The sequence below is a fragment of the Emydura macquarii genome, unplaced genomic scaffold (genome assembly GCF_026122565.2).
Source record: "Emydura macquarii macquarii isolate MOO-44397 ecotype Brisbane River unplaced genomic scaffold, CSIRO-AGI_Emac_v2 contig_705, whole genome shotgun sequence".
NCBI classification, from domain to species: Eukaryota; Metazoa; Chordata; order Testudines; family Chelidae; genus Emydura; species Emydura macquarii.
Genome location: NW_027130842.1, coordinates 4,295,446 through 4,310,904, shown reverse-complemented (window position 1 = coordinate 4,310,904; position 15,459 = coordinate 4,295,446). Strand labels below are relative to the sequence as shown.

The window sequence follows — 15,459 nt, the reverse complement described above, 5'->3', positions numbered from 1 at the left end:
AGCCTAGTTCCACCCTCCCTGGAACTCTCCTTCAGGCAGTTGAAAGCTGCTATCAATTCTCCCCTCACTCTTCTCTTCTGCAGACTAAACAAGCCTAGTTCCCTCAGCCTCTCCTCATAAGTCATGTGCTCCAGCCCTCCGTTGCCCTCCGCTGGACTCCCTCCAATTTGTCCACATCCTTCCTGTAGTGGGCGGCCCAAAACTGGACACAGTACTCCAAATGTGGCCTCACCAATGCCAAATAGAAGGGAATAATCACTTCCCTTGATCTGCTGGCAATGCTCCTACTAATGCAGCCTGTAACAAGGGGGCATGGCCTCCCTCCGAGATGCACAGGGAGGAACTGTCACTCAAACCCTAGAGGGTGGGCTTGAAGACACCATGCCCACCATGCCAGAAGCAGAGGGGCGGGACTAGGACAGGAACAGGAAGTATATAGGGTGGGCCCTCCAGCTCAGTTGGGGAAGAGAGGCCAAAGGAGAAGGACATCTCTTCCCCAGTGCTGGGACCCAGGCCTGACCACTGCTGTGCGGAGGAGCTGCCTACCAGCTGGAGCTCAGAGAACCTGCCAGAGCTACCGGGGCCCTGCAACCTGGAGGAGCTGCCTGACACCAGTGATGCTGAGGGCCTGCTGGGACTGCCCCTCATGTTTTACCCTGAGGAAGTGGACTATGATCTGGACCACAGGTGCACAGGCACAAGGGTGGAGGAAGTAGGCCAGGGATAATTGACCTCAGTCCGGCTGCACTCAAGCCTGAGCACCACTCAGCGAGTTTCAGCTGGAGCCCCGCTGACCCAGTGGCAGGACACCCCACCAATGCTAGGGCCCTGGGCTGGGACGCAGTGGAGTTGGTTGGGCTTGCATCCTCTTGGCCACCCACACCCTGCGGTGACCGCCCCTCAGTCTGTGAAGCCTCAATAGGTTGTAGCCAGCTCGCTTTGCTTGCTCTGCCCCGCCTAATGGCGAAAGGCTACTGACTCCTTGGCCTGCCCCACCCTGCTTGAAGGGGCTGGGCCTACAGACAGTTTGCCCATTCTGCATAGGGCTAGAAGTTGCTTATTCTCCCCACCTGAGGGCCTGGGCTACCGACAGTGGAGAGCTAATCCCCAGTGTAAAGTTTGCCCACGCAGGTGTGACAGAGAGGGGGCATGGCCTCCCTCCAAGACTACCAGGGAGGGACAGGCCACATCCTCTTCACAGCGCAATATGCTGTTTGCCTTCTTGGCAACAAGGGCACACTATTGACTCGTATCCAGTTTCTTATCCACTGTAACCCCGAGGTCCTTTTCTGCAGAACTGCTGCCTAGCCAGTCGGTCCCCAGTCTGTAGCAGTTCATGGGACTCTTCCATCCTAATGCAAGACTTTGCACTTGTCCTTATTGAACCTCATCAGATTTTTTTTTTTGGCCCAATCTTTCAATTTGTCTAGGTCACTCTGTATCCTATCTCTGCCCTCTAACATATCTACCACTCCCCCCAGCTTAGTGTCATCTGCAAACTTGCTGAGGGTGCAATCCGCTCCAATTTCCAGATCGTTAATGAAGATGTTGAATGAAACTGGCTTCAGTACCGACTCCTGGGGCACTCCACTTGTTACCAGCTGTCAACTAGACATCGAGCCATTGATCCTATCCGTTGAGCCCGATGATCTAGCTAACTTCCTATCCATCTTATAATCCATTCCTCCAACCCATACTTCTTTAACTTGCTGGCAAAAATACTGTGGGAGACCATATCAAAAGCTTTGCTAAAGTCAGTATCACGTCCACTGCTTTCCCCACATCCACAGAACCAGTCATCTCATCATAGAGGCAATAAAGATGGAACAGGCCCAGGCTGTTTTTGCTCAATACCAAGACAAAGTGTTCAAGAGACTATCAAAAGTGCAGATGAGGATGGCTATTTGGCTTTAAGGAAGGCATTAGGCGTAGATCTATCTAACTTTGTGTCATGCCCTGAGCAAAAAAAGATTTATGCAGTTTATTTTATGTGTTTCTCTTCATGGAGTTTTACCTTGCCCTGACAAATTACAGTTTGCAAGTGCTGTTTCCATACTAAACAGATCACACTGCAATAAAGACATGGATCATTATTAGTAAGAACAGCACACAGAACAGGAAAAAGTATCTTTTATATGTTTTCATAGTTTGTCATGTTGTCCAGCAACAACCATGCTTTGTTGTAAAAAGACAGTCTTTAAAGAAAAAGCTTAGGTTTGTATCCCGTGTCTACTTCTTATTTGTTAATCAAACTTCAATGTCTATATTTAGCAGGTTGATTTATTCACAATAGCTCTTAATAGACAGGTGAGGAATTTACGCACTCCTCCCTTTCCTTTGGGTGAAAAATTGTCTATATAATTTGGCTGATTTTGGTTAATTTTTAGTTACAATATATTTTTCTATTTCAGAGCACTACAGCACCTTCTTAAAATATATACAGTAAACCACCATACACACAATCCTGAATGTTACTGTAACTGCACTCCTGATAGAGGACCTTACAGCTGACAATGAATGTTTTATGCAGTGTTGTAGCTGTGTTGGTCCTAGGATGTTAGAGAGACAAGATGGGTGTGGTAATGCTTTTATTGGACCAGCTTCTGTTGGAGAGAGAAACAAGCTTTCAAGCTACACAGAGTCTGGCTGACGTCCACACTACCCTCCTTGGGTCAGTGGTGCACATCCTCACTAGGAGCACCGCCCCCGACTTAAGAGGGGCATGGGGGGAGGTGAGAGCCAAGTCTCTCAGTTCTCTGCCAGGAGCCCCACAGACTCCCAGGTTCCTGGTGGATTCTGCTCCCCTCCCTCCACCAATCCCCATTCCCTACCAGGAGCCAGTCTCAGGCTTCTCCCCTTCCCATTCCCTGCTGGAGGAAGCCGTCCCCCTCCCCATTCCCAGGGTGAATCGCTTGGGGCTTCTTGCCCCTGGGGAATGGGGTCCAGCTGCTCCGGCTTCTTGTCCACACCAGGAGCTGGGGGCACCCAGGGCTTCTCCCCTCCCCAATTCACACTGGGATTCGTGAAATTGACATGGCTGCCCTGTTCCGGTGGAGAGTGGGTGGAGAAGTGCCCGGGCTTCTCTTCCTGCTCCCAGCTGGGAGTGGAGACCATCTGCTCAGCTCTCAGCAGGGCTTTCTTGACAGAATGACAGTCCCATAGCCGATATAAAGGACGCAGTTTCTACATTGACACTGCATCCCCTAACTAAGCCAACATAAGCCCAACACCTCTCGTTGAGGTAGTTTTATTATGTTGGCATAGCAGGGGAGTTACATAAGTGGGAGGAGCACTTTATTCTGTACACTTGCAGACAAAAGCTGATTTTTGTCAACCAAACTCTCTAGTGTAGACCAACACTTTTTGAATTGTAAATCTTTTGTTTACCATTCCCCTGCTGGTCAATGGCTGGGGATGGTCACTTAACACCCATCTGGATGTGGGTCACCCTCTTTGTTGCCAAAGAGAGAAAGCTAGCTGTGGCTATGTCCCAGACTCGCAACATATTTCAGTAATAACCATATAGCAAAATCTCATAACTCCATATACAATGATGGACAGAACAATTGACAGAACAATGAGTTTCAGCAAACCATGACTTTTCATAGAATACCTTACAAGGCATTCTTTGCCAAAAATATCATAACCAAGGTGAATGTGGAGGTTAAAGGGTGCTATTTTGAGGTACAATATGCCAAAGACACAAAGATTTGTCACTGTTCCATAGCTATCACCTTTTCTTCAGTTATCCCTTTCTTCTCCCTTGGGCTTTGACTCCTTACAAAGACTCTCCATATTTTCTTATATCCTTCTATTAACTTTATACATTTTTAGTGCTTTGAGGCAAGTTCCCTACTGCTTGGAATTCTTCCCTTTTTAAGACTGGGCCCTCTGTGTATTACTAGACTAGACTCAGGCTTGATTTTGAAATAAGCTATTTTAAAACTAGTGATTTTTTAAAAATTGTCAGAGAAGGCCTTAAATAAAACAGGGTTGCTTTAAACCCTCTTAAATGTGTTTATTTAATTTAATATTAATCAGAGCTCATCAAACTTATTCACTGATAATTCTTTCGACCTGCAAACAAGTCATAACATCTTTAACCTGTATGGAATGTTAAGGGATCATGGGTGGATGATTACATCTGGTCCAACACACAATCATGGAAGACAATAGAGTTACCCAGGCAATTTTAATAGAGTGTAGTTAAACCAGATGTGACCGAATTCATTTTGATTAATTTGATTCAGTGCTATTGTCCTCAACCATAAGGCTCAAACTTTCATGTCTTATCAAGTTATAAAATACATCTTTATTTTAGACACCAGTGTTTTATTTCAATCAGATACTATTACATGCATATCACAATAGCCGGTTTCTCACAATTTATTTTATTTTTAAAAATGTGCAGGTTTTTGAAAGCCCCATTTTATTTTAAGACCATACAGACCTTGTAAAAGAAACACTGATAGACACAGAGACCTTTTCAATACACATTTTTATTTACAGGTACCACATTTTTTATTATATTTTACAACAGCTGGGTATCCCCTTATCCTACTCTAACTTAGTCTTTTTAGAGTTCTTACAAATGACCTTTTGCTTAAGCAGAGTATTGTAACTTCTTTCCCAGAGTAAGCAGTCAATGAAAACCATTAAGCAGCTAACCTTTGGTTTGGTAATTTTGTTTAAAACATCATCAGGCTCTTGAGCACTTTGCACTGTATTTATTAGTGTGTCAGACTTCCCTAGGGGTCTGCCTCTTCCTTCAGGGTAGGCTACGCGGCTTCACCGCCTCCTGGGGCTTCAGCAGTCCTACTTCACATCATGAGCGCTGTTCAGTAAGTTCAAATGAGATAGACTCCAGATAGAGACTTGTACATCCTTCAGGGATTAATGTTCCTCAACAAGTATTTACAATCACACTCACGCGACGCTTTTAAAATAGTCAGGTTTATTCATCAGCTGGAATCCTTAGGTTACCATACAGAAATGAAGGCTAAAGCACAGACCATTCTGGTTAGTCCCAGCCAAGCTGTAGTGAACCAATGGTTCAGGCTCTGTCTGCCTCTCTCCAGCTGACCTTTGTCAGTTCCCAAGTGAGAGCCCAGACTCCTTTCAGCAGCCAACTCTTATCTTCCCATCTCATACCATCCCAGTCTTTTATTCCTGAGCTGGCATCTTTGCTCAGATTCTCTGCTGAGAGGTGGGAAACGCCATCTCCCTCTGGGTCATTGGTTGCTAGGTGTCAGTGTCCTGGTGACTGGGTTTTCCACTGTCTTCTCTGATTTGCCAGTGACACTGGGTCGGTCTCAGCCAGTCTTTTTTTAATGGCCCATTCCGGCTCGGATACTTAGGCAACATTCACATTTATGCCTCTTAGCCTGTCCTGAAAGCAAACAGTCCTTTTTGCGGCATTGGGGTAATAAACAGGAAAATGAGGCATACATAGGATTCATACAAATATTACTGAAAATTCCCACTTCATCCCAGCATAGACAGATCTGTGCCTAATACCCTCCTTAAAGCCAAATAGCCATCCTCTTCTTTCTTGGTGGCCTCTTGAACACTTCGTCTTGGTGTGGAGCAAAAACAACTTGGGCCTTTTCCCTCATTGTTCTCTGATCTAACGCCATCCAGGTCCCCTGGCTCTCTAGAATGGCTTCATCCAACCGCTGAGAGATTTTCAGGAAAAGAAACACTGGTAAGCACACGTTTTAGATTTATGCAGCCCTGGCTAGCTCCTACCCCGCAACATCCTAGCCCTCTCATCACTTTATACTCTATTTACTTGCAACTCAGCTCTTTGATTCAAATCTTTGAAGGGAGACTCCCCAGCTTCGTGCAAGACCTCCAATTCCATGAATTCAGACTGCGTGGGCTTCACACTTGTCAGACAACTCATAATTGCTTGGGTCCCCTGGTCAAGTTTCCAGCAGCGCCTGGGCCAGAGGGCTCCCTTCCTCCTCAGAACTGTCACTGAGGTAGTGCTTTCTCTTCAGGCACCCAGGAACTGTCAGAGCATGGGCATAGTGAAGGAGTCCATTTTTCCTCTGGGTTTCCATGATTTCTGCAAATGGGCATTTTAAAAAAGATGCCTCTTTCATACCTCGAGAGCTTGCAGGTTTCTACAGTGGTGCTACCAAACAACCAACTGCTAAGTGCTAAAGCACAGATTTCTGGCCTAGATACTCTCTCTGGTTGGTCTGGAGCTCAGGGGCTATACTGCTTACAAGGGCCCACTGCTTGGCTCACTCTCCCGCTCAGGCCTACATGGAGGAGTAGATTGAGACCAGTTGGTGGAAGGGCATTAGGGGCTGGCAAGTCATTGGGACAGCTCACCCCCCAGAATGAAAACAAATACAGGTGGGATAGGTCTCAGGAGACGTTGAAGGCAGTGATTCCCAACCCCATCTCAGCACTGATTGGTCAAGGGCAGAAGAGGCATTACTACCAAAAGTTCAGCCTGTGCCCCACTGCCCACATGCTCAAGGGGCAGGACTTATGTAACACCCCTTAGCACTGGTTGGTCAGGAGGCAGCACCCATGTCATATCTCTTAGTGCTGATTGGTTAGAGGGTGATGCTAAGAGGGGTGTGACCAGTGTTTTGCCAGCTAGGATGAGAAAATTTGTTGTATGGGCTGTGAAAAAATTTGCATAAGGATGTGAATTTTTGACTGCTTGTGTATCCCACTGTATGACACATTGCACCAAGTAGAGTTGCACCTCCTCATTCTTAATTTGACCCATATTGAGAGGTCATTTTCCTAATTCTGTGATCTGGAGGGAGAGTCTTTGAGAAGGTTAAGGGCTAGGTCATGGATGAACCAGTTTACTCTGCAACAAACTGACCATAGAGAATCAGAGTAGGAATGTAAGACATCAAGAGGAGAGCAGTTTCCTCTGGTAGTTATTTAGATCCTGTTAGTGATATGTTTAAATTATCATATAAATACCAGTTTTTATGTCTTCATCTGTCTGTTTGTCTGTCTATCTCATGTGTGTCTGTGTATATACACACATTTCTAATATGTTCCTCTTATGAAAGATATTAATGATTTTGAACATTATGAGCTCTGTCCCTTTTCTTAAAAGGCATACAGTGTACTGAATCACATGGCAACAATTCTACAGAAGCATCCTTAATTCAGAGACCCTTTGGCACTATATAGAATTAGCAGTTAAGTCTGTACCCATCATATTGAATATAATTCCTCTGAATTTCCACACAACTGGAGTAGAACAGGGTGTTTTAAAAAGTGAAGAAATTGAATTTAGAACATTCTATTCTGTATTTCAGTTCTGATTCAATAATAGTTACACTTTAAACAATAACCATTTTACTTTACACTACAAACACAATTGTCATTAGTATATATTATATAGCTCAGGCTTACTAGGATGCTCTAATAGGAGTTTTGCTTCCAAAATTATTTACACCATAACAGGAAAATTAGTCCTTTCCTTTTCTGACCTCTTAAGTAGCTTAGGACACACAAAAGAACATTTCATTTTTGGGATATACAGTGAACATCTTACTGTTGTAGTAAGAAAATGGACATGCCTTGAAGGAATAGGTCTGGCAGTGCAATGGAAACACTGCTATATCTCAGTACCAAATTCTGGTCCCAGTTACACCAATATATGTCCAAATTTACTCCTTTGATTTCAATGAAGTTACTCTAGTTTTACAATGATGTAACTGACAGCAGAATTTGGTCCTTATCTTTCATTGGTCAGATCTCTTGTCAGAATTTTCTTCAGAAGCTTTTAAATATTAGAACTAGATTATATATTTGAGACTTAACATGTATAACTTCAGTATATTAAATATCATGGATCAGACCCACAGCTCGGATAAACTGGCATAATTCCATTGAAGTCTGTGGAGTTATGCCAGTTTACTCCAGCTGAGAGCCTGGTCCAGAATGCATAAGAAACCTAAACATTATAACTTGATATTTGTAATTTTTTCTGGCTTGCTTTTCCTTTGGAGTCTCATGCGGTAATGCCTTTTCACAGATGTTGCAGTAGTTGGTAAAAGTAAATCCTAGCAGCTGAAATTTCTACTCTCATGGGTTAAAAGAAACTTTCAAACTCCAGGAGCTATATCCTGAAGCCTTACTCAGTTCTCACTCAGGCAAAAATCTCATCATAGTCAGTTGAGTAAGACCTTCAGGATATGAACATCAGGCTCTCTCTAAACATCTACCTTTTTGACAAAACAAATGCTATGCACTGTTTTCAAGTCAGCTTTCAACACTTCCAACATTTGTTGCTAGCCTTTAAGTGTGATTCTGTTCTGAAAACTGACTCTGTACAAATAGCACTAAGGGGTTCCAGTTGTTTGTTAATGAATTCCACATCAAATTTGTGCAATTTACATGTAAAATAATATTGTTTTGCTAGCCGAACTCTACAAAATCAAGCTGTGATATAGAAGTCTAGCTGTTTTTCTTTTCTGGCTCAGGAATTAGCACTAATAATAAAGATTTTGCATGTCAGATTTTACCCACCATTATCCATGAACCTCACTGTCTCCAAATGACAAATGGGTCGCACAGGTAAAAGTCATGGCAGAATTTAACCCTATACTTGGAACTTGAATAATAATTCTGTTAATGATTTGGGAGTCGAGATGGAATCCAGTTCATTCTTCCATAACTCTGTTGGCTTTCCAGTACCAACAAGTGTAAAAAGTAGCTAGCAATTTTTTGTGAACTAATTTAGCTAATATAATTCTGAATGCAAATTATCTGTTGAGTAAGAAGGTGCAAGTTTTACATGGTTTTCAGAGGAAAATCATACTCTGCTTTATTGTACTCAGGAACATACTAAGTACTTGGTACTAAAGACTAAGCCCTAAAACAAAATCAGGTGACTTACTCCTTTAGCTCTGAAATGTATTTTCTAGTCCCCCCCTTCTTTTTTCTTTTTGCCATCTTAAGGACCTTGAGATGATTCCAGTCATTCTTTAAGACAGTTTAATTTCATGATGGTGTTTACCTAAAACTATAACATTTTCTCTTATCTAGGCTATGCTGGGTATATGGAAGGCTGAAGAGAGGGGGTGGTTGGGACTTGATAACCACATAAACAAGGCCTTCTGAACAGTGAGCTAAGGTAAAAGTGGAATCTCCTCTTTCCCTTTCACCTTGATTCACAAACTGGTAGTGAAGTGTGAAAGAAATATATGAACTTTGATAGAAAAGATCAGCAAAAAAATCAATTCTTGTGTAGAACACCACCTATAAAATTATGTTATAACTTTTCTTACTAGTCTCTCAATAAATAAACCAATTACCCTTCTTCCAATATTATACAAGTGTTACAGATATAACTTAGTTTACATATTTAGATCCCAAGCCTAAAAACAGATATGTGCATAACTTTGTCAGAATTCCCATTAACTTCGATAGTAATACTGATTTGTTTAAAATTATGCATGTGTTTAAAGAGTTTGTAAGGTTTGGGCCTTAATTACCTAGGCTTTTTGGACACTGGAATATTTTAAAATATAGTGGTCATTTATAAACACTCATTGTGCATCCTGAAGATCTTCCCCAATAAGACTACACATAGAGATCTATTTATTTTTTCCCCTTTTATTAAAACAGTTACATGTGAGTAAAAATTAAGAGTTAAGTGGATATAATTTAGCTAAGTGACCACTAAGACAGGGGTATGGGATGGGTGGGAATGCTAACAGTTTACAAATATTTGAAGGACATAAATACCAAAGATGCAGAGGATTTATATAGGGTAATACATTAATATGAGGGTAATAAAAGATATATGGAGAATTTTACGGATGTTGGAATTGCAAATATCTGTAAAGTGACTGGATTTTACCTGATTTTACTTTTATTTTACTCAAATGCTTTTGACAGGAGTCCAGGATTTTTTGAAAACTAAGAAAAGAGCTCCTTTGATTCAGAAAACTTAACAGCATGATCACAATGCTTTTGCAACTGGAAATAAATTTTTCCACCACCCACTGTTCCTTCTTTTTGGAAGGATTGTAAGTAGCAAAAGTCCAGCTCTTCATTCAGAATTACTGGAATTTTTCTAAATCTTTTCTGCTCATTTCTAGTCTTAACCCATTTGTCTTTCCATGGGAGGCCCAGGACAAAAGAAGTTTCTATAGCCCTGATGAGTTATAGTATACAGGTGCATTTGGCAGAGTTTATAAAATCTGTTCCATAGTGTTATGTATGCAAAAGGAATTTAGAAAATTAATTATAAATAACCTTTTGGAATATAATATGTCAATTATATTTTCATAAGTAAGCCTCAGCAGTACAACTGCCGTTTTTGAAACCCACATTGATTTACCTCTTCACAGCTGTTGGAAGGTGCTTGAGCAAGGTTTTAATCGACAAGCCCTTTAAATGAATAAAACATTACCACATACTTGTTATATTTGGTAACAGTGGACAAGTGCATTTCTGGCTTGCCATGAAGTTATCCAATACTCCTTTTCTAAGAAAATCGTGTTTTATAGATGAATGATTTGTCTGTCGGCTCTAAGAGTCCGGGACAGCAAATGAATGCTGCACCTCCTTCCATCCATGGGGGGGTCCCTACACTGGGCCCTCCCATGATGATTTTCTGACTTTTTTTTTTTATCCTTTTTTTTTTTTTTAGCTCTGTGGGTCGTGTTTGTTAACACCCTAGGGCTCTTCAGGCTGAATTCAGCGCTGACAACAAGGTTTACTCGCTTCGTGTTGCTCTGCAAAGGTTTGATTCAATCCCCCTCACGCATGGGACAAGTCACTGAAATCAGGGAGTCCAGGGACGGCCCCTTAAAAGCAGGCACGGGCGGGCACCTGTAACTTGCTCAGGTGCCTAAAGCAGGAACCCGCAGCCACACACAACTCAGCCGCCTCTGAACCCTGGAGGCGCCTGACCTGCCTCCTGCCCTACCAGGCGGCACCGAGCTGCGGCCCGCCACGCCGGCAGGGGGCGCTGCGGGCGCGGTTCTCCTGCCGGCTTCGGCGCACGAAGGGTGCAGGCCTGGCCTCACATCCGGGTGTGGGGGCGTGTTTTGCTCGGCGTCCCCCCCTCCCCTTTCCTACTCCGGGCTTCAGTTAATGGCGGCGGCTTCGCTGAGGAGGGAGGAGGCGGGGCCGCGGCCGAGAAACTTTGTAGCCCCGCCCAGCCCAGCCCTCGGGCCCCGCGCTTCCGGTGCGGCCCCCCCCGCCCCCCCTCCCCCACAGCGCGAGCGCAGCGGCCGGGCCTGGCAGGGACAGCGGCGGCGGCGCGCGGGGCCCGAGAGGAAACGGCTCGCGGGCGGCGGTTCCCCGGCGGGCGGGCTGGCGGGCGGGCGGCGCGATGGAGGGCCTGACGCTGAGCGAGGCGGAGCAGCGCTATTACTGCGACCTCTTCTCCTACTGCGACACCGAGGGCACCAAGAAGGTGGCGCCCAACGGGCGGGTGCTGGAGCTGTTCCGCGCCGCGCAGCTGCCCAGCGAGGTGGTCCTGCAGGTGGGCACCGGCCGCTCCCCGCCCCCCCCCCCGCCGGCTGGCAACGCCTCCCCCGGCTGCGGCCCCGGGCCGCCGCCCTCTGCTCCGGCTGCGGGGTGGGGGATCCCTCCCGTCTGCGGGGCGCCGGGGCAGCCCTTCAGCCGCTCCCGGGTGCAGCGGGGATCCCGCCCTGTCATCCCTCCCGGCTGGCGCCTGGCACCACCAGCTGTCGCCCTTGCTGCCCCGGAGGCACCGGGCGGGCATCCCCCTGCGTCGCCCCGAGCCTGTTTCTCTGCCGCCTCCCCCGGGGGCGCTGTGCAGAGGGCACGTGTGTGTGTGTGTGTGTGTGTGTGTGTGGTGGGTGGGGGGGGTGGTCCACATCGTTACAGGTGGGACCTGCCTGAGGCCAGGCACCGGGCTCCCGGGAAACGATGCACCAGGGAATGGCAACTTCAGCGCCAGTGCCGTGCTGGGGACGGGGCCGTGATGCTTATCCAGCTTGTGGGGGCGCCGGGCTCGTACTGTTGGTAAGGGGTTAATATTTCGGAGGCCTCACCCTGCTGGGTTGGGGAGGCTACATTGATGAGCTTCTGGGATAATTTAGCCTTTGGCAACTGGCAGAGAAGTATGTCATTTGCAAAAGCTACAGCGAAGTCCCTCTAAAGCATGGGAACTGGAGCAGTGCTGGGGGGCATTGTTTAGTGCTAGGAAACAGGAATTCTGTATTTTGTTCCTGGTGATGCTACTGGCTCAATGACCTTGTTCAAATCATTAAATATCTCTCTGCTTGCATTTCCCAATTTTCAAAAATAGGGTACCTGTGTATGTATGTAACATTTCTTGATGTCTACTGATGGGAAAATGCAATTTTAAAGCTAGATAACACTGGCTAGGTTGTGCTCAGGCAGTAGACTCCCACTGGCAATGTGTGGAAGCAAAGTTCCAGCACTACTTCTGTGACCAGTGGGAATTGGGACTCCTCTGAGTGTTATGTTATACTGTTACATTATATAGTGCTACCAATGTAGCTAAAGGGATAATTTAGCATAGTTTGCCTAGCATGTTTCCTAGAAAAGTATCCACAGAGGAAATGTAGTAGCAACAGCTGTGTAATGACTTGTTGATACCACTGTTTCCACCCTAATGTGTTCATGGCCTTGAAGTGTGTGAAGTTCTTTGAGTTCTCTTGAAAGATGCTTTTAGCAGAGTAAAGTATCATTTCCAGAAAGCCATACCAACTCATAGGGAACAGTAGGTCCACTGTTGCCTCAATGAAAAGAGACAGAGTTCATTACTGTAGCCCACCACGATCAACAAAAGAACATGCATGTCAGCTTTCTGCGTCTCAGAAGTGGGTTTAATTTCAGGAGCTTGTGCACACTTAATCAGGAGGTGCTGGTGTTGCTTTTTAGTCACATAAAACAAGTGGTTAGATTAGTGGAAGGAGTTTAAAATGAAACATCATGTGCTCCAGCATAGTAGAAGAGGGTGATAAGTTGTGGGTTGTGTAAAAATGTGGGGAGGACTGAATGCCAAAATTAATTGAAATTAATAAGAAATCTGGTTATCTGACTATTTATTGATTTGATGTCCTTATCTTTCTTTCATGATGTATACTGTTCAAATCTCTAAACTAAAAATACTTTTTCAATATTTTATGAATGAGACCTCAAGTGCCACCCACTATTAGTATTTGTGTTCTGTATTTCAGATTCCCACATTCCTTAAACTCATCACATGAACACAATTGGATATGTTTTATTGTGGTTAGTGTGTCTTCCATGTAAAACTTGAATTGTGTATATAAAATAGCTAACACTCTATTTCATGCAGTAACTGAGTGGAGTAGCATAGTATTTTACTTTGTACATAAGAGGTCACAGGTTCAAATCCTACCTAACCTGTCTCAAAGGAGGTGAATATTCTCTTGCAGAGTAATGCATGTTGGGAGGGAAAAATGTAAACTACTGGTATCTTACATGGTTGTAAATGACCTGGATCAACTCAGGAAAGCAGCCTGTCATTATAGACTGCTCAGTGAAGATGTTTGTCAATGGGCAGTTGCAGTTAAAAACCAAATGATGTTAGGGATACGTAAGGAAAGAGATGACTAATGCAAATATAAAAAGCCCTTATAAATCAATAATGTGGCTTCTTAATGCTGTGTCACTGGTCACCTATCTCAGAAATATTGAAGAACTAGAGGAAGTTCAGAAAAGAGCAATGAGTGATCAAGGACATGGAAAAAACTCTTATATGAAGATTAAAAGACCAGGGTTTAGTTTAGAAAAGTATCTGAAATAAAGAATGGGAACATCTATTCTCATTTCATAATCCAAGAAGAGAACATTCAAAACCAATAAAGGTAAATTTGTTCACACAGCATTTAACTCAACTGTGGAACTAAATGCTACAGGAAGTCATTGAGCAAAGAACTTAATGAGACTGAAGAAAGGGGAATACACATTTGTATGGATATCAAGAATAACCAGAGTTAACATAATACAAATTTGTGGAAAGGTTATTAAATCTCATTCTTCAGGGTATAAATCAGTCTATAACTATAAGAGATCAGGATGAGGCCTACTGTGCTTGGCAGATCATCCCACATCTGCCTACTGCAGGGCTCTTCCACCGTCCTCTGAGACACCTGGTGTACGATGCTGCAGAAAGGAGACAATATACTAGATTACATGGACCTAAGGTCTAAGGACCTAAGGATTACATGGACCTAAGGTAGGGCAATTCATATGTTCCTATAGAATGTAACATTTAGTACCAGACAACCAAAATGTGAGTACATTTTATACATTTCCGATTTATTTAGCTCAATCAAATTACCCCAAATTTAAGAATGCTGGGGCCATGTATACATGTGGATTTCCATGGCTCTTAATCAGAGGCAGTAAAAATCTTAAGGTATATTTTGTTAATATCATCACAGGGTTGATCAGAAATAATAATTGCTTTGATTTTGTGGGAATTTTTTTTTCACTTGTCCTTCCTTTTACTCACAAGTTATGCATTGTGCCACAAGCCAGGTGGTTGGGAGCAAAGCTCACACAACCTTCTCTGAGGAGCAACACATTTCTGTGGGATTTTATCCTACAACAGAGAAGGTTAATGCACAGCTGCTGATTCACCAAAAAATCTCACTTCTGCTTCTAAGCCTTACCTCTCAATTATGTATTAAATAAACCAAGGAAATCAGTATACAAAAAACTTTGTAGTGCAGCGGTTACAGTTGCTACACACACACATGCTTGACACACCCATAAAAGCAAGGAAATGAAAAAGATGAGCCACCAAAACCTTTGCTCCTCCACCCACTAAAACACATCTTACAATTACCACAACTGACAGACCATGCACCACAACCTTACCTCTGCCGATGTTAGCCTTTCATTACTCTGTTTAACTGCGGTTCTGCACACAGTCCTTTACCAAACTAGCACTGGGACAAAAATAATCTAGTTAAAGGGTGTGCCCAGAAGTGCAAAGGGGGAAAAGGTGTAACATCCTCAGCTGTTTCATAATGAAATCTTTTGTGTATTTTTAAATTAGATTCAGAGTCAAACATTTTAGATGAATTGAGTAGTAGATACCTTTCCAGGCCCATATGCATGTAAATAGCATTCAAAATGCAGTTTTGTCTGGGGCACAGTGTGGAAAGGCCACACATGCTTTTCTGTACACTGCCAGTGTACTGTGAAGCACTGCTCTCTGGTAGCAGAGAGGAGCAGTTGGTGGACAGACTAAGAGAGGGCGCAGAATGGCTAACTTGACCATTAACTACTTGGATTGAGGAACCAAAATCCAGTCTGCTGTTACTACTGCAATCCTAGTGACTGTACCAGTTGGAGACCATCATACTCTTCCTTTCTCTGCACGCTGTGCTTTTTGAAAGTGAACTCCCTGACTTTGTGTGGATGAGGCTTTCACCACTTTTTTAGTCAATCTGCAATTTTAATAAGATGCCATATTTGCTTGGA

The 15,459-nt window shown here is 43.9% G+C and overlaps 1 protein-coding gene across 10 annotated transcripts in view; it reads left to right on the top strand.

Annotated features, from left to right (window-relative positions):
* Window positions 1-11,246: 11,246 nt before the first annotated feature.
* The window catches only part of REPS1 (RALBP1 associated Eps domain containing 1), a 106,674-nt gene continuing 102,461 nt past the window's right edge, over window positions 11,247-15,459 (top strand). For all 10 annotated transcript variants that reach the window (XM_067542325.1, XM_067542327.1, XM_067542323.1 and 7 more), the window contains exon 1: window positions 11,247-11,488. In XM_067542325.1, the coding sequence (XP_067398426.1) occupies window positions 11,336-11,488 (153 nt within the window). In that variant the 5' untranslated portion in view covers window positions 11,247-11,335. The remainder of the gene's footprint in view (window positions 11,489-15,459) is intronic.